Source organism: Octodon degus, unplaced genomic scaffold (assembly GCF_000260255.1).
Source record: "Octodon degus isolate 3935 unplaced genomic scaffold, OctDeg1.0 scaffold00178, whole genome shotgun sequence".
In the NCBI taxonomy this organism is placed as follows: domain Eukaryota; kingdom Metazoa; phylum Chordata; class Mammalia; order Rodentia; family Octodontidae; genus Octodon; species Octodon degus.
Genome location: NW_004524754.1, coordinates 2,933,122 through 2,950,976, shown reverse-complemented (window position 1 = coordinate 2,950,976; position 17,855 = coordinate 2,933,122). Strand labels below are relative to the sequence as shown.

General features: G+C 46.2%; 1 protein-coding gene across 1 annotated transcript; it reads right to left on the bottom strand.

The window, feature by feature from the left end:
• Positions 1–6,157: 6,157 nt before the first annotated feature.
• On the bottom strand, positions 6,158–14,456 carry Fgf23 (fibroblast growth factor 23). The gene is made up of 3 exons (XM_004643594.1): positions 14,264–14,456; positions 8,102–8,205; positions 6,158–6,598 (listed from the first exon to the last, which is right to left on the bottom strand). Exons 1-3 carry the CDS (start codon positions 14,454–14,456, stop codon positions 6,158–6,160), a joined length of 738 nt encoding a protein of 245 aa, XP_004643651.1.
• Positions 14,457–17,855: the final 3,399 nt, after the last annotated feature.

Genomic DNA, 17,855 nt, shown 5'->3' with positions numbered 1-17,855 from the left:
TTGCGCTTGCCAGGGAAGCACTTATTCCACTGAGCCATCTCCCTGGCCCCCTGTCATCTATTTTGAAACTTATATAACTTCTGTACATAATGTTATATACAATTTCACTTGTGCCTGGCGAAAATCACTGGGTGGAAATTTTGTTGTGTGTATTATATCTAGATACATTATAAACCCAACACAGTGTTGGAATTTGAAAGAATTCAAGGGAAGAAAGTAAATAATCTTTAAACTTGTTTAAATTTACCTAAAATTTATGATTTCTGTTGGTCTTCTTTTTTTCTGAAATTCTAAATTTCCAGTACCGCATGCCGTGCTGCACCCACCCCTCGGGTGTGCTGAGCCGGCCACCGCGACTGGGCATGGTGACGCATGACTGTAATCCCAGCACTGGGGAGGCTGAAAACAGGAGGATCTCTGCAAGTCCAAGCTGCATAGTGAGACCCTGTACCAACACATTACAAAAAAAAATTCTACCTGCTTTCACCCTGATAGCAATTTCTCCGAGTTTTTATTTCACTTTCCTTTTGAGAGATTTTATCTTGTGTGTATAATTGTTAAGGCAGAGCTTTTGTTTTTGATTTTTTCCAACTATTTCAATGTACCAACTGCTTTCTGGAATTTGTTTTTTTTTGTGTGTGTATGTGTATATGTGATGAGAAATAAGCCATTGTTTGTATAACTATTCCCACTGAAGTCTCATTTTTCTGCATCAGCTTTCCAAAATTTTTTTCTGTGGTTTCAAGTAGTTTGACTATGGTAGAAGTAAGTGTGATCTTTTTTGTGTTTATCTTGCATGTACAACCATGCCCAGCTTCAAATATTCCTTATTACCCAACATTTTCTACTTTTCTTTCTGTGAGACTTGCGATTGACATGCATGTTGGAAAGTTTTGTAATATCTTATACATCATTGAGATTCTGTTTTGTTTTTAAAAACTTGTCTGCTCTCTGAATAATTTACATTAACTCTCTTTATCTTAAATGACCCTTTCTTCTTTAATCTCCATTCTGTCAAGCCCGTGCAGTAAAAACTTCATTTTAGATCTCTCTCTCTCTCTCTCTCTCTCTCTCTCTCTCTCTCTCTCTCTCTCTCTCTCTTTCTTTTTCTTGAGACAGGGTTTCACTATGTAGTTCAGGCTGGCCTTGAACTCTGTGTGTGTGTGTGTGTGTGTGTGTGTGTGTGTGTGTTTCTATTTTTGTTTTTGTTTTTGTGGAACCAGGGATTGAACTCAGGCCCTTGCACTTGCCAAGCAAGCACTTATTCTACTGAGCTATCTCCCCAGCCCTTGAACTCACTGTATAGCACACACTGGCCATGAACTCACGGATGTTCCTCCTGCCTCAGCCTCCCCAGTGCTGGTATTACAGGTATATGCCACCACCCCTGGCCCAGATACTCTATTTTTTTATTCTAGAATTTTATTTTTGATCTTTGTTCTTTTCTTTTGTGAGATTTTTTCACCTGTTTTTTCACTGTGATTATAGTTTTTAAAAAAATCCTTAAGCATTCACTCAGTACTAGCTTTAACTTCTGGCCTGCTAATTCTAGCATCTGGCCTGGTGTTTAGTGACCATGATTTGTCTTGGTTGTGTGCCGTTTCTTATTTCTTCTCACAGCCAGTGTTGATTGGTGCTGACCATAGAAGATAGCAGGTATTGAGTCTGGATTATGCAAGCTTCCTTTCAAGGGTATTGAGCTTTGTTCTGACCATTAAATTATTACTAAGTCCTGGGAGTTTTGTAGAGATTGCTCTGATTTTCTGTTAGAGGAAGCCTCTCAGCTTAGCATTTAGTTTTAAGGCAGCGCTTCCTCTAAAGCTCAGTTGTCAGGCATGTGTACTGTACAGCCTGATGCTGCTGGATTCCTGGTGTTTTCCAGCTTTCCTGGCCTGGTGTCTCTGCCCTCACTGCCAGTGTTCCGTTGGTAGACCTAGGCAGGACTCCTTCCAAGGCAGAAGCTACTTTGGCCAAAGAGTACAGCTCTTTCCAGTGACTGCCTGTATGGAATTTGGAAATCTCCCTTCATGGCTCCTCCTTCTCAGCTACTGTGCTCTATGAAGTCCAGCTGTTTTCTCACATCAGCAAGACTGCTATCTTAGACTACAGGGGCCTCATGTCCTCGTTCCAGGCTATAGAGCATTCCTAAGACACATGTCTGGGGTGAGCAGGAGGCCCAGCTTGCCAGTCTCCTTTCTCCCAAGTATCATGGTCCCAGGCTGCTCCTGCCTGAAAATGGCTGCCTCACACATCTCATTTCTTTACTCTTCTTGGTTGGAGGCAAGGCTAATACCAGTTACCCTGTCATGGTTGGCAGTAAAAACTGCAAGAGTTTTGGTGTTAAATAGGTTAAGGTATGAGAAAAAAACTTCTATATAGAAAATAAATAAATAAATAAATAGGAATAAATGTTATCTTTATTCACTAAAGATTCATAATTACAAAGAAAAGACAAGGACTGAGTTCCAAGTATAGTACTGGCATCCAGGAAGTGACTGGGTCCCTGCAGTTTTATGAATATAATGTGCCACAAAATTGGCTACACACACTCTTTTTTTTTTGGCGGAACCAGGGATTGAACTCAGGTCCTTGTACTTGCCAGGGAAGCGCTTGTTCCACTGAACCATCTCCCTGGTCCTACACACACTCTTTACATTTGTAAATATCTACATCTATATCTATAGATAGATATGCATAGACATAGATATATAGATAGATACATATAGATATATAGTGTTTTGTATATATGTCTAGATACATATCTTTATATCTATAGATATATGTATATAGATACAGTTATCACCTTCCTCTTCCCCACTGATTGTTTGGGATTAAACTTTCCTTTTCCTTTTTTCAGTCAGGGAAAGCTTTTATAGAAGAAGAAGAGCACCCTTATAGTTCACAGGAGGAGAATATCCACAGTACATGTTCTCTCTTCAGTACTGAATTCTCTAACAGGGAACAAAGAGCTGTTTGTCCCCACAGGATTCTCTTGGTGAGGCTTCTTTCTATAGGTTTTCAGGCCCTGTGAGACTGGAACAAAATTAAGAACCACTAGCCCCGCTGAGCTTTTATGTCTGAAACCCTATGGAGGGATAAAATTTATAAGCTAACAGCAAGTCACTTGTTTCCAGACTTTTTTTTGTGGCCAACTCAGCCTGCCCTGGGAGTGGGGCTGGCACAGCACGTGGTGCCGGGATCAAACCATGCAGCCTTTAGGTTTGCCTAGACTTGACTAAGCAGGTGCTTCAGCCCGCTGAACTATCTCACTGGTCTTGGAGAGAGCTTTTGACACAGTGATGATCTGTTTGCATGTGGCCAATAAAATAAAACGTTTTTCCCCTGTGCTCCGGTGCCCACCCGGTGAATCTTCCCTGCAGGGTGGAGGGCTCTGGCACTCAGGCTTCTAGAAAGGCCATAAGCATAGGCAAGTTCCCTTTGCTGGCATTGCCAGGAGGAGATCTAAATACCAACCAAAGCAGCAGACTGAGAAGACTTCATTTACAGTAGATGTAAACAGGAGCAGCTAAAGGCTAAAGTCAAGTAATAAGGAAATACAGGCTTGAACCAATGTGAATTTGAACAGAAAGAGATGCAAAAGCGTAAGTATTATTGCTTCTGTGGTTTTGGTAGCCAGATAAGGATGAAAGGAGGATTTTTTTTTTTCTGTCTTTTTGAGACAGGGTTTCACTATGTAATTCTTGAACTCACTTTGTAGCCCAGGCTGGCTTGAACTCACTGCAGTCCTCCTGCCTCAGCTTCCTGAGTGCTGGAATTACAGGTGCGCACCACCACACCCAGAACAAAAGAAAAAGGATTTAGGAACACCAGCCTCAGAAACAGATGGGACAGCCATATAATTGATGAAATCTCTATCTTGGTGGTCTGCTGTCCCATGTAACAGGACAGTGACACTGTGTATGTGTTCAGTACTTGTACTCTATTTTGCATCTTGAATGTTCCTGGATCCCAGCCCTGGGGCACCTTGAAAGTTGTGAAGTTTTTAAGGGGGGACCTTGTGAGAGGGACTGACGTCATGGGGTGAATCTCTGCAGGAATAGTGGGATCTCTGTCCTTCCCTTCCCGTTTTGCTTCCCAGCCACCAGAACAGTGGTTTTGCCCCCACCCAACCCCACCCCATGGCTGCCTCCAACCAGACACCTAGAGTCATGGACTAGAACCTTAGAAGCTGTGGTCCAAAGGAAACCTTTCCTCTTCTTATGTTGAACATCTCAGCAATTAGTTCTAGGGACAGAAAGGTGACCGGCACAGCATAGCTTCTGGCTTACTGAGTCATTGATGTGACTTTGTCAGTGTGTATTTTTCAAATAAAAGCATTGTCTCTTCAAAAGGAAACACTTTAGAGTTTGAGTGACCAGAAATACAATACTGGTAAAATGTCATTATTTCTAGCAATTCCATCTAGATTAATCTAAATTGTTTAGTCTACTTATGAAGAGGAAAAAAATCATTAAAGTTAAAGATTCTGATAGCCTTTTCAATTTTGTTTCCTTCAGGGTTCCTTGGTGTTTCTTCCTCCACAGTCCCCTTTTATTCCCACGACCTGGTCTGTTTTATCTCGTAATACAGAAAGGACACACAGTGGAAGCTGAGATATATTTTACTTTATTTTTGAAGAGAAGAGTGAGATTAACTTTTCATAAATATCTATAAATATAGAGTGATAGGCAAAAATTTTCCAAATAAATAAATAAATATTGCCACACGCCAAGGGACACAAGAAATTGCAGGAGCTGCTTTAGCTCTACTATCTATAGAGCTGCTGATGGTGGTGTTGATTTTCTGAGATTTCAGTTTTTTTAACAAAGTCTTTTCGGGATTTTCCATGTAGTTATCAGTAGGGGTGGGGAGGGCTCAGTAGCTACTGTACAGAACAATATCGTCAACAGGAAATAAAAAAATATTAAAGAAAACATTGGTCAGACACAGCTGTACACTGCTACCCATGGTTTTAGTGGTTCTGAATAGGAGTTGGTCCTTAAACCAGTTTAAAACCATCAGGCAAGAGCAGTTTTTCTGATAAGTGAAGAGAAAGGATCAACTTCTAGTTCTGGGCACAGGATGCCAGGGAAACAAAAAGGGGAAAGAAGATATATGAATTACACCGGGGATGTAGCTCAGCATAGAACACTTGCCTGGCCTGCGCAAGGGCCTGAGGTCCATCCACAGTACCACAAAAAAAAAAAAAAAAAAAAAAAAAGGTTCTCTGGATTGGCTTTTGTTACTGAGGGGGTCGCTTTAGGAGGTCATTTAACTAGAGGTAGGAGAATGGGGTTATTTGTAGGAAGAATCTGGGCATGGATGAGGGCAGGCACACCTCCACCCCCAGGGGAGGCTGCGTGCCCTGCAGTGGGGCTCTGGGACTCAGCACTGTCTTCACCCAAGGCCCAGAAATTTTCCAGTCCAACCAGATTCGGAAAAGTCCCCTAACAACAGCTGCGACTTCGCTGCTCGTGCACCTGGGACCTCTGGCTACGCTTTCTCTCCCTCCCCAAGTCCTTGCAAAGGACACAGTTTTTCTGTCCACAGATAGCCCGGCCCAGAGCAATCCGGGTGTCTCAGGCCCCTTTCTGGCCACCTGCTGGAGATCGCGCAGAACGCCCGACTCGTGGAAGAGCAGAAGTGCTTTCATTTTGCAAAACAAATCCTAGCGGAGTAAACTTTCACGAACCTGTTCCTGCGGTCAAATTCTTTAAAGCTAAAGATGCGTGGGGGCAGAAGGGGGCGGGAATCGACCTGCACTTGCAAGGTGCGGGGTCACTGTGGCTCTCTGGGTCTCTCTGAGAAGGAAAAGATAGAGGCAAAGGGTGCCACCCGCAGAGACGCAGAGCCTCCTGCTCTCCGTCGCCTGCGTGCCAAGTTTTGGCTACCAGTCTTTCTTTCCTTTTTGATAGTTTTTACCCAGAGACGCCCGAGGCAGAAGACCTGGAGGGGGTTCCCATCCGAGTGCCCAGGCCAGCTTGAGTCTACAGCCGAGGACCCAGCAGGGTGCAGAGCGCCCAGCACCACGGCTGCGAAACGAGAAATTGCTGCCCGGACCCTTGGGCGCTAACGTGAGCAAGCGGGGAAGTCCCCTTTGGTCCCTGGCTCGCCATTGGGGTTCGAATTTGCCGAGGCGGCTCGCGGGTTGCGCACCCTACTTGGCCTCTGGCTCCCGGCGACACCTGGAGGCGCGCGCCCCGCCGTGCGCGTGCACCCTGGCGCCCCGCAGCACGCCCAGGGGGTCGCTGGCCGGGCCAGCGTCCTCGGCGCTGGGCAGCTCCTGAGAGCAGGACGCGGGCACCGGCGCGGGCGCGGCGCGGGGTCGGGGCTTGAGCACGCTCAGCGGGTCGCGGCCCGGATCCTCCTCGGCGCTGCGCGTGTGTCTCCGCGGCCCGGGCGTGACGAAGCGGACCAGGGGCAGCTCGTTCCTGCGCGACAGGAACTGGGAGTAAGGCGGCGGGTTGGTGCCCGGCAGGAAGATCTTCTTGGTCCTGCTCAGGCTGACCAGAAAGTGGTGCTCGGGAGAGTGGTAGATGTCGTAGCCGTTCTCCAGCGTGCGGTGTTGGAACCTGCAGTCCTGCGGGCTGAAGTGATGCTGGGAGGAGGGCAGGGTGGCAGGGGGTGAGCATGGCACCCACTACCCCAGCCCCAACCCCTTAACCGACGCCCAGCTTGACTCCCACAGCACTCCAGTAATGGTTGTCCCTTCTAGGTAAAGCCAGATATGTACTTGGCTTTCAGGAGAGAGGATTGGCACCTTGCTCCTTTCTCTCAGCGGGTGTCAGGAAGTGACACCCACTGGGGCCTCAGGCTCTTGGCTGGAGACCCGGAGTGGCACCCGGCTCACACGGTGAGGCCCAGTCAGCGAGGGGCACGCCTGAGGCTGACTTCGGAAGGCAGAGCTGACTCATAGGCAACACTGCCTCCTCCTCTGGCTCTGTTCTGGCTTTTGCCGCTTTGCCCGAAGAAAGGAGATGGGATGGAACTCATGGGATCAGCTACCACAGTGGGTCCCCACCGTGGAGAGGGTGCGTAGGTAGGCGTTAGGGACACAGCCCTTCAGCAGGCAAGCTGGGTTTGAGCCCTCGCTCTTCCTGTCCTGCGTGCCTCATGAACCTGCTGGGTCTTTACATAATCATTCCATTTAATCCTCACATTCCATTTAATCAAGTATTTTACAGAAGAGGGGAGTTTGGCTAGATGCCTTCGGTAGTGATTTGTCTTTGGCAAGATGCTATTGCACTGCTGGGACATGGCAGTAATTGAATCATAAAATTTCTTTTTTCCAGAAATTTTTAATTGTTTTTAAAATTTTTATGTTTTTGGTACTGGGTCTAACTATGCAGGTGGGACTCAGAGAGCCTCCTGTTTTCAGCCTCCCCAGAGCTGAGATGACAGGCATGTGCCACCACACCATATCTTGGTGGCTGGTTCAGCACGGCATATGGTACCAGGGATTGAATCGGGGTCCTTGTGCATGCCTAGGCAGGCGCTTAGACTGCTGAGCTATCTCTGCCCCCCTCTCCAGAAATTTCTAATGGGTTTGGTGGTAAGAGACCCCTGGGACAATCAGTCCTTCTATTTGCCTATCTGAGTTCTCTGGATTTGCAGCAGACTTCAGCTTGGGAAATCCTTTGCTTACAGACCTGGCATCGCCATCTAGGCACAGGCAGGTCTGAGGTCTGTGTTAGCTGGAGGGAGCGCTATAGTCCTGTGGTTCATTTCACTGCACTGAAGTTTGAAGAAGTGAGGTTTGCCCAGGGGCACAGCTGCAAACAGACCAAAAGGATACCAACGGCACCTCACCTTTTCTAATGTAGGCCGCAACAAAAATTTACATGACCCAAGGCCCTATGACTGTGTACCTGGGCACTAGATGCAAAACCGGGTACCAGTGGGCAGGGAAGACTGGACACCCAGATTCCCTGGGTTCAAATCGCAGCTGCCTCAAAGTGTGTCATCCTTGGGGTAAGTGAAGCAGTTGGTGACAATAGCCCATCAAGGGACACTGCCAATGGGAACTTTAGACTAGAAAAGTCTACATCCTGTTGGAAATTAGATGATCACTAGAAGCATTTCATACAAGAAAGAAACTCACAGATCCAAATATGTTGCCTCTGAAGTCCATGCAGAGGAATCTCCTGCTTATCACTCCTGTTATCACCACAAAGCCAGCATCCTCGGATCTGACTGTCAGGGCACCTACAGAGAACACCACTCAGGTCAGAGGCGTGCCACACATCTGGGTCCATGGCCAAGCTCTTCCCAAGACCCACCTCACAAACCTCTTCACCTGACACTTGTTTTCTACTTCTCCCCTTATTTCCTGTTACCTCTACACCAATACATACACACACACTCCTGGCTCCTGAACCAGGCCTTTGAATGCCTGAAATTTTTTTTACCTGTGCTTCCGATATTTTGTTCCATCTGGACTTTATTTCTCCCTTTGCCTAGCTACCTCTTTTTTTTCTGTAGTGAGGATCAAATCTAGGGCCTTACATGCTAGGCAAGTATACTAATACAGTGCTACATTAAAAGGATTTTTGAAAAATGAAGGATTATTTTTCTTCACAGCCCCTTAATCTTATTTTGAGATAGGGTCTCATTAAGTTCCCCAGGCTGGTCTGAATTTAGGACCCACATGCTTCAGCTTCCTGAGTAGCTGGGATTACGTGTGTGTGGCACTATGCCTGGCTTCTGGCTAATATCTCTTAATGTTTGCAGTGGTGCTCATGTACTTCAAAGCCTCATGCTTCCATGATTTTAAACTCTATATTGATGTGTCTTTTATAGATTTAGCTTGTCTAGAGTCTGATTTTCCATGAGAGCTGTGTCACATTAGAGTTGCGCTCCCTCTCTCCTCAGATATAGACACTACTCTGTGAAGACCATCTTCATCTCCCTAATCAGAATTGGTTGCATTTTCCTCACAGCCCCTCGTCAAAGTGCCTGCACCATTACTACAGCTTGTATTCCTTCCCTTGTTCTAGTGCTACATGTTTGTGGCTGATAGATGGCTTTTTCTCCTTGGATTCAAGTCCCTGTCTGTTACTATCTTGGAGTTGCCCCCTTCCAGATTCAGTGCCTCATAGTCTTTCAGCATCCACGTTAAAAAACTCATCTCTGACAAAGGCTGGAGACCATGTGTACTACCTACATTATAAATAACTTGTAGCAGTGTAAGTATGCTTTCTTTTTGTGGAGAGGGTAAAATCAAACCATATGGTGGTGGAATAGAAATGATAATTTAGTGAGACTTTTCCTAAAACCAGACATTTTTCTGTCCAAAACCCTTTCCTAAGGTCTCTGAGCTCACATCCATCTGCCCACTGTTATGGTTTATATATCAATGTCCCCCCAAAGCCTCATGGACTTCTAGGTGGGGCTTTGGAGAGGTGACCGGATGGGGATGGGTATGTGATGCTCATCACTGGACTGGCCCACTGATGGGTTTATAGATTGTGTGGTTGGGAGGTGAAGTCTGTTGGGAGGAGGTGGCCAGTGGCAGTGTGGCCTGGAGGGTGTGCATCTCTCCTCACCCTTGATCCCACTCTGCTTCCTCCCTGCCCTGCCATGAGCTGTTTCTCCTCTCCCATGCTGCCCTGGAGCCAGCTAACTATGGACTGAAACCTCTACAAGCTGTGAGCCTAGATAAATGTTTCTTCTTTTAACTTGTAGGTGTCAGGGTTTGTTTTGTTTTTTGTTTTTAATGTATTTGGTACAGGGTCTCACTATGATTTATAGTGATCCTCCTGCTTTCAGCTTCCCCAGCACTGAGATTATAGGCATGCACCACCATGCCTGGTCTCTGTGGCCCAGGGACAGGGCCTGCATGGCATGTGGTGCCGGAAATCAAACCCCAGTCTCTGTGCTTACCTAAGCAGATGTTTAGTTTACTGAGCTATCTTGCTGGCCCAGTGTCAGGTATTATATCCCAGCTATGAAAAAGTAAGACACCTAAAATAGGACTTCCATATTTCATATCATTTGATATCACAGCCCCCAGGGAAGATTCTGGACAGGATTCCAAGCCCTCTTTTGCAGACCTAACTGGAGAAGCTGTAAATGTCCAAAGTCTGCGCCTGGCAGATGGTAGAGCCCACAGGTGCACTACAGCCCAAGGCCCTTCTCCTATCCCATGCAAGCTTACTACAAAGGCCCCTAGAGGAGGAAGTAAGCAAGAGGGGACATCAGTGGAATACAAGGTGCCATACAGTCCAAAGTTGGAGTGATGTAGGACCAAGAGAGTGAGCACAAAAAGAAGAGAGAACACAGAAGGGGCCAAGTAGAGCAGTTAGTTTGTCTCAAAGTTTGGCTTGAGGGAATCCTCTGGAAAGTAAGGTGAGGAAGGGAGGTATGCCAATTATTTAATTTTTTCCCAAGATACTGATGGCCTATATATCTCAAACAGATGGCTAATTTTGTGGTAAACCCTGAGAAATATGTAAGCAATGTATAAAAAGTAGTTTCAGTTCTGATGATTTCTTTCTTCTAACTGAGAAAATATTACGCTTAACTGTTTTTGAGTTGTTATGCTCTGAGTACTTTATAATTTTAAATTCTAAAAACAACTGTTATTTTTTGTTGTATTACTAACATTATTATTTTTTTTTTTTTGTTTGTTTGTTGTATTTTAGGGAAGGGTCTAGAGGGTGTTCAGGGTCTCACTACTAGATCGGACTCATAATGATCCACCTGTTTACAGCTTCCCAAGAGCTGGGATTGCAGGCCTGTGCCACCACATCCAGTCTCAATTGCCATTTCAGTGTGCCCCAGGGGCAGGGCTAGCACAGCAGGCCAGGGGATCGAACCCTGGGCCCCTGCTCCTGATTGCAGGCACTTTAATCCACTGAGCTATTTGGCCGGCCCTCTGTATTACTAATATTATTTTAATAATAGTAGAAACATTCCAAATTGAATGATAAACAGAAGTCAAACTCCTATCACAGACATCCTTGTATTATAATTACATACATGAAAAGACAAAAATCAACGGCTTAAAAGGCCACTGGGCAGAGGGACAGCAGAGGACAAGTGAGCCACTGTGGTAAGGCAGTGGGCAGGGTACAGGCTCTGAGTCAAACCAGTGAGAGCCACGGGTAAGGGTTTGGTAAGTAGAAGGTTCCCTTGCGGTCTTAGCAAGCACAGACCCCAGGGGAGAACTTGCAGAAGAGCGGAGAGCAGCCCTGTGGCTGCTGGACCCACCCACTCCCCCCGCTGGAACTGGGCAGACTGAACAGGTGGGATTTCCTTAGACCTGGAGCTGCCTCTACACGGGACCTTGGAGGAGCATGATATTTAGGGTCAAGACGTCCTCTGGGTCATGTATACTGCTTGGGCAACCTTGAACCAGTTATTTACACTCTTTGAACTTTGATATTTTCATACGTAAAGCAAAAGCAGTAGAAACATTTACCTGAGAGTGATTGAGATCATTTCATCCACTAGAAACAGATTTTTACATGCTAGTAATTACAGTATTACCATCACCACTTGCCTTTAACTTCTACTATAAAAGAAAATTATCTGCTTTATTCTTGTTTCATTGCCAGTAGGTGAATGACAAGACAGAAGAAGAAGGTAAAGGCTTAAGATTCCTTGAGAGAAACCCTGTTCATGGAAAAGCATTCAAGAGCCACAGGTATTCAGCCTCAAGCATAGAAGGTTCTGGGGCAGAGGGAACTAGGATGTAAAAAGTGATATTAACGGGAAGTGGGCTGGGGGTGGAGCTCAGTGGTACACACTTGCCTGGGATACATGAAGCCCTGGTTTCAATTCTCAGCAGCATAAAATAAAATAAAGTTTATTACTCCTTAACCAGGAGTAATAAACATCTTTTTCCTCATGTTTCCCCAAAGCCCAAAGTGAGGAAAACAGGGAGTGGGAGGGTGCTTTTGTTCACACAGGACAAGTGCATAGGCTCTGGAGAGTCCTCTCCTAGGAGCCTCCTGACTCTGAGCAGAACTTGGAGGGTCTCATGAACAGATTTCAGGGTATCCACTGTCAAGACCAATTACTGGAAAGAAATTGAGTACTCAAATCTTAATCAAGAATTTAGTAAAAAACAAAATAACCAGATGATTGAGATTTCACTGGAAACGTATGATTATCTAGGAGAAAAAGCCCCACAAACTCATTACTCATTCTTTCTGTTCATCTGTGAGCCGCTACAAATCCAAATCCTTCACCAGACTTCATTAGGTGTGCAGTCTACCTGAATCCTCTGAATCCATAGTTTATTCTCTCTCTCTCTCTCTCCTTTCTTTTTTGTAACTTTCTCCCTCCTTTCTTTTTTGTAACTTTTAACACTTAATATCTTTTTTCCCTACGAATACACATTTTAGCTGATTGAATAGTACCAAAGGTTGTATATGAACTAGGAAAAGCCTCCTCCACTACTCTGACCCGGATTCACCTCCCCAAGTTAGTGATAATCTTTAAAGCACAGTGCTCAGCTAGTACACACATCAGACAAAACAACCTGACACACAACATGCATGAATGCACACACAGTCCAATCGGAAGTGAGTGCAAATCGTCTCACCTCCCCTTACTCGGATGTACTCATTCCAGCTAGTATGTTGGCTCCTGGGGCCCGAGGCCTGAAAGGCTTCCTAGGGAGAGAAAGGGTCTGCCCTGTGGGCTGGCCGCTTGGGGGGCCTGACTCAGCCTCAGCCTCGCCTCTGCCACCCTGAACTGCTCTTGCTTCCTGTTTGGGAGGAAGTGACTTTAGAGGGTTTCTTTCAGCAGAGAGAGTCCATGCTTTTCCGAGTTTTAGAGGTACTTCATTCCCTAGTTGTAAGCAGCCCTTTCAATCTATGGCTATCAAAATAATTGACCCTAAGTCAGTGCCTCACATTTTAAATCACAGAGACTCTTGCATGAAAGCCAGCGTGGCTCTTTGAGGCCGAGGAAAATTATATTTCCTAAAAATCTGATAACAAGCTGGGGAATAAGAAGGAGGGACAGACTGTGTGTCATCAAAATCCAGTGAAACAAAATGAGCAGCACTCCGGATACACGAAGGGGCCCAGACTTAGGTCAGATGTTCTCTGTTAACTCTCTCTTATCCTTCAGGGCGCCTTGAATCCTGAGTCCTGTGTTGTCCCCTTGAGCTGTGGAACATGCTTGGAGCTTGGCAAGAGCTTTCCTCCTTCCTCTCAGCTCAGTGAATACGCACTGGGTGCTTGGAAAGGTTTAACTGAGCTCTGCTCGTATAAATATGTGGCTGTCAGTAGAATGAATGCTCTGTACACAGCAAGACCAGAGTAACAATAATCAATAATAATCAATTAATTTATTAGAACAAAAGAGGGGAAACCAAAATTCTTACAGGAAATTTCTCAGCTACTTAAATATTGTGATTACCCTTTCTTTCAACCTGAGCAGTATTGGATCAGTTCATGGTTTTCTGTATCCTTAGTATAAATTTTATATGTCTTCCTAATGTAGAAAACTCTGTCTTTTCAATACCCCTCTCCTCTCTCACCTCATCATTCTTCATTTAGGTATGCATGAAGGGCCCTGTCATGAATGGTAGCTAGTTGATGGACTGTTGTGTGTTACCACCCAACTTTCCACAAAACTAATGTTTAGAAGCATCCCGTTTGCCTCACACTGCCAGTGTGTGTGCACTCCGTCACCTTCCTGCTGGCTAGACACTTCAGCTCCACAGAATGGAATCACAACTTATAGTATACATCTTAAGCCCCGCCAGCCTGCTGGATGGCTGCATGGATGGACAGATTTGGTGCCTGGTCAGGTTTACAACAGACCTAGGAGATCTGTCTTTAATACATGTTTTGAGTACACTTTCATAAGGTCAGAATACTAGAAGCTCAAGAGTTGGAAAGATTCCCTGAGGCGTGTTCAAGTCTTTGGAATGATAGAGAAATCTTCAGCTTCCCTAGTTAACTCCATTTAAGGTTTATGACCTCAAACTCAGTGCCTGTGAACCTATCTGGTTTCTTTCCCATTTAGATTCCTTCAAGATTTTCTTCAAATCCTTGCACAGGGGTAAGGGAAAGTGACTCCTATCCTGAGAAAAGACTTTTGATAAATTCCTGGATGTGATGAGGAACCAATAAATAGTAGAGAAGTGACAGACTCTTTCTCTAAAGCTTACAACACACACACACACACACACACACACACACACAATTTTTTTTCCTGGAAAAGAAGCTAGAAGGCTTCCCTAGCCTCCCTGCAGGTGGACACAGGGTTGTACCCCTCTGCTCGGAGAGAATCCCCTACTCACTGTAGATGGTTGGGTAGGGTGCTCCATCCACGTGGCCATCCTTGTGGATCTGCAGGTGGTAGCTGTTCCTGGCTGTGGCCGTGTACAGGTGGGTCAGACCACCCCAGCTGGAGCTGAGCAATGGGGACGCATCAGGATAGGCTCTGACCAGGCTCAGGGCACCGACCAGGAGCCCAAGGCAGACCCCCAGCATGGCAGCACGCTCGCTCAGAGTGGCTGGAGTTGAATCTGAAACCTGACCCTCCTTCCTGGTCTCTTCCTCCTCTTCTTTGCAAGTAGCTGCAATGAGGCTCCTAGGCTGGGTTCCCTTCTTTTCCCGCTCCGACTTTTAAAGGGTAACAGTGTGACATCAAACAGGAAAAACTCCACTATCCACATCCTCTATGTTGTAATCAGCTATTCGAAGAAAGTGCAGACTTCTGAGGCGTGCGGAAGGCACATGGGTTGGGACACACACACACGCACATGAACACGCACACGAACACACACATCCCACTCAATTTCAAGCCAATACTCCCAAAAGTGAATCGTGTGGGTACAAGTTATCTGTGACCCTAAGTTGTCTGTTGACCTGTCCCACTTCCACCAGGAAATACGAAGGCAGCCAGCAGTCCGAAAAAATCCAGCTTCAATCACATAGTGGCCGCCTCCTCCTCGGCAATCTGATTCCTGCCCAGTCTGCCCGTTGTGGTTTCTGAGATCCTTTTAACTCCTTGTCCAGAGTCTGCTCAGCACTGCCTCTGTCTGAGCACAGGTGAATGACATCAGTAGACAAATGGTATGTGGAGACCCCCATGGCAGGATAGATGCCCTGTGGGAAGACTTAGCAATAGGAAAAAAAGAAAAGAAAACAAGGCCTTAAAGTGATTGAACATAGCAAAGATCCAGTTTATCGGTTTCCCAGGTTTGGGTGGTAAAACATGCATAAGCTGACTATGATGGCTGTTCCAATAGGAAAGAGACCCATTTAAGACCATCTAGGATTGGAAGGCTGCTGGCTGAGCAGGGTTGGAAGGCAGGAGGCTTCTCCGGGCAGGGCGGCCACCATGGTCAGGGTCGGCTGGCTCTGCAACCGCGCATTATCTTGTGCAGGTTGCTCCTAAGTACATCTTCTGGGAAGCCACATTTGATAGCTCTTACAGTCCAATGGGAAGCAGGTAGTGGGAGAAGTGCACAAACACAGGCCAAGGAGGCTTCGAGCTTCCCAGATTCCACTTTACCGAATGAACACCAGGGACAGGCGGCAGGCTGGACGTCAGGTTGGGTAAGAGCAGGGCATGGAGATCAGTTTGCAGCTCTGGTGAAACACTTGCCTAGCATGTGTCAGGCCCTGAGTTCAATCCCCAGCAACACACACACACACGCACGCACGCACGCACGCACGCACGCAAGGGGGTGGAGGAGGATGTGATTTCTGCCTTAAAGAACTCAAGTCCAATGGAGAAGATGTATAGAAATAAGCGGGTATCATATAAACCATGTACCATCAAACAGATTCAGGCAGAGACATCGTTTCTAACGCTGCATGTATGTAGCTTACAGATTTTATAGTTCTAAAGCATTTTCGCATCTCAGCTCCTTTGCACATCACCGCAAACATGTCAAATAGGTGTGCTGGGCATGACTGATACTTGAATGTTATACATGGAGAAACGCAGATGTTGGGGTCTGTGTGTCCAAAGCCGCAAAACAAATGATGCGGTCTTCTGGTTGCCCGGTATCTTCCCCCATGGTAAGCTTAGTGGCAGCGCACACTCACCGACAGCTTACATTCCACTCATCGTTCTGCATGATTTCTTGCAGTGATTCATTTCGTCTTTAGAAGAATCTTTTCAGGAGATCCTGGGATTCCCTTTTGGCGCACACTAACTGAGGGGCTTATTCAAATACAGATGCTAACAGGGGGAAGAGGATGGATTTGAAGTGAAGGCTGATCTCTCCCATGCCCTTCTCAGGATGTGCAGGGACAGCAGCATGTTTGCCCTGGAGCTATAGCAGCTGGAGCTATAGGAGCTGGAGCTACACATGCAGGCACTTGGAGGAAAGGCAGAAGCACCAGTAGGCAGACCATTTTCCTTGGCAAATCCAGGCCTCTGCCCTGGATGATTCTTGAAGATATATGAGCTTGTCTCCTTAATGTTAGACAGATGATGCTGATATTTACATACTTACATGTAAAAATCTCTGGTAATAGCTGTAGAATTGTTCATAAATGTTGTCTCTCATCTGGCTAGTTGAAGAACTAGTTAGCTAGCTTTCAGAAATGAAGAGCAGATCATTTGCTGATTGATAACCCTATTTCTCCTCAGCTGGAAATGATAGAGATGAAAAATAGCTTGAAGCAATCATCGGCTAACTGAGAACCTCCTCTGGGTGAAATCGGCAGAGGTAGTTAGTTTAATAAGAAAAAAAAAAAAAAAAAAAAAAAAAAAAAAAAACAGGGAAAACTTAGCCTACTGGGCTTTCAATATCATTGAGCTGAGAAAAAATTTTCATTCACTACCCGTACTGCGTAAGAGCTAAATTACTTGAAAGGGCAAGAGGTGGTAGCACCATTCACAAAAGAGAGACCACATTGTGCAGTTACTGTGGTCGAGGTGCTCGGAGGGAGGGGATGAGCTGGTGGGGTGAGGAAGGAGGGGGAAGGAAGACCTACGAGGCCCCTGCTGAGCATGACAGAGAGGGGTGAGAGTGTCCTGGGGTGTGTGCGCCACCACTCACTCCACTTCTGGAGAGCGTGGAGGGGGCTGTTCTGGCCCCTTCAGCTAGGATTGTGAGGAGAGAGAATTCATGTGTTGACGCACTCAATTTCCAGATATTTCCCTCCAAAAGGAAGTCCTGGATACTTACTAGCTGGACCTGCAGGCAGAAGTTAGTCCAGGGAAGTGAATTTATTTCTGAGGGGTCGTATGGGAGCGGAAGAAGAATCATGAATCAAGAATCTAGGAATAATTCTTCGTTTGCAATATTGAAAAGAGGAGAGTGAAGAGAGGGGTTCACCCACTGACATACAGGGATGGCAGAGACTGCAGCCCCTGGCTGAATGCCCTAGATGACACCAGACCTTTCTGCCCCCTGGAATCACCCAAGAGGCTTTAAACCAGGCTGACCTCAGCACCATCAAATCAGGAAGCCTAGCTACTTGGGAGACCCTGATGCTCAGGTACTTATTCATAACCAGGCCTTTGACCTCTGCACGCACTGGAATTAAAACATAAAGACCAAGGTCCCCTGCACTGGCTGGAAATCTACCCAAATTAGGGTGGGACTTCTTAGGGAGCACTAGTAGTGAATGCAGAGAAGTTTGCTGTAGCCCATAGGTAGCCTTTTCTTCATGTCTGGTGGTGGCCTTTACAGCTGTGGAGAGTGGATGAGTGGAGGGAGGAAGAGAGAGAGGATGGGAAGGAGAGAGAGAGAGGGTGTGGGGTCCTGGCCACTGTACCTAAAGGGCACTCCTCTGTCACAGTTCAGGGCACAGGACCTGGCACTAGTGACAATTTAGGAGCCCGAGAGCCACAGAGATGCCCAGGAAGGAGGCCAGTGCTTTGTGCTTTCTGAATGTCACTGTTGAAACATGATGTGGCAGAGAGGC

What these genes read in the sequence shown, in the direction of transcription:
- Fgf23 (XM_004643594.1), bottom strand. Translation starts at nt 14,456, where the DNA reads ATGCTGGGGGTCTGCCTTGGGCTCCTGGTCGGTGCCCTGAGCCTGGTC. An exon ending in ACCCTACCCAACCATCTACA is followed by an intron (nt 8,206 to 14,263) that starts GTGAGTAGGGGA and finishes TGTTCTCTGTAG; the next exon opens with GTGCCCTGACAGTCAGATCC. An exon ending in GAGGCAACATATTTGGATCT is followed by an intron (nt 6,599 to 8,101) that starts GTGAGTTTCTTT and finishes CCCTCCTCCCAG; the next exon opens with CATCACTTCAGCCCGCAGGA.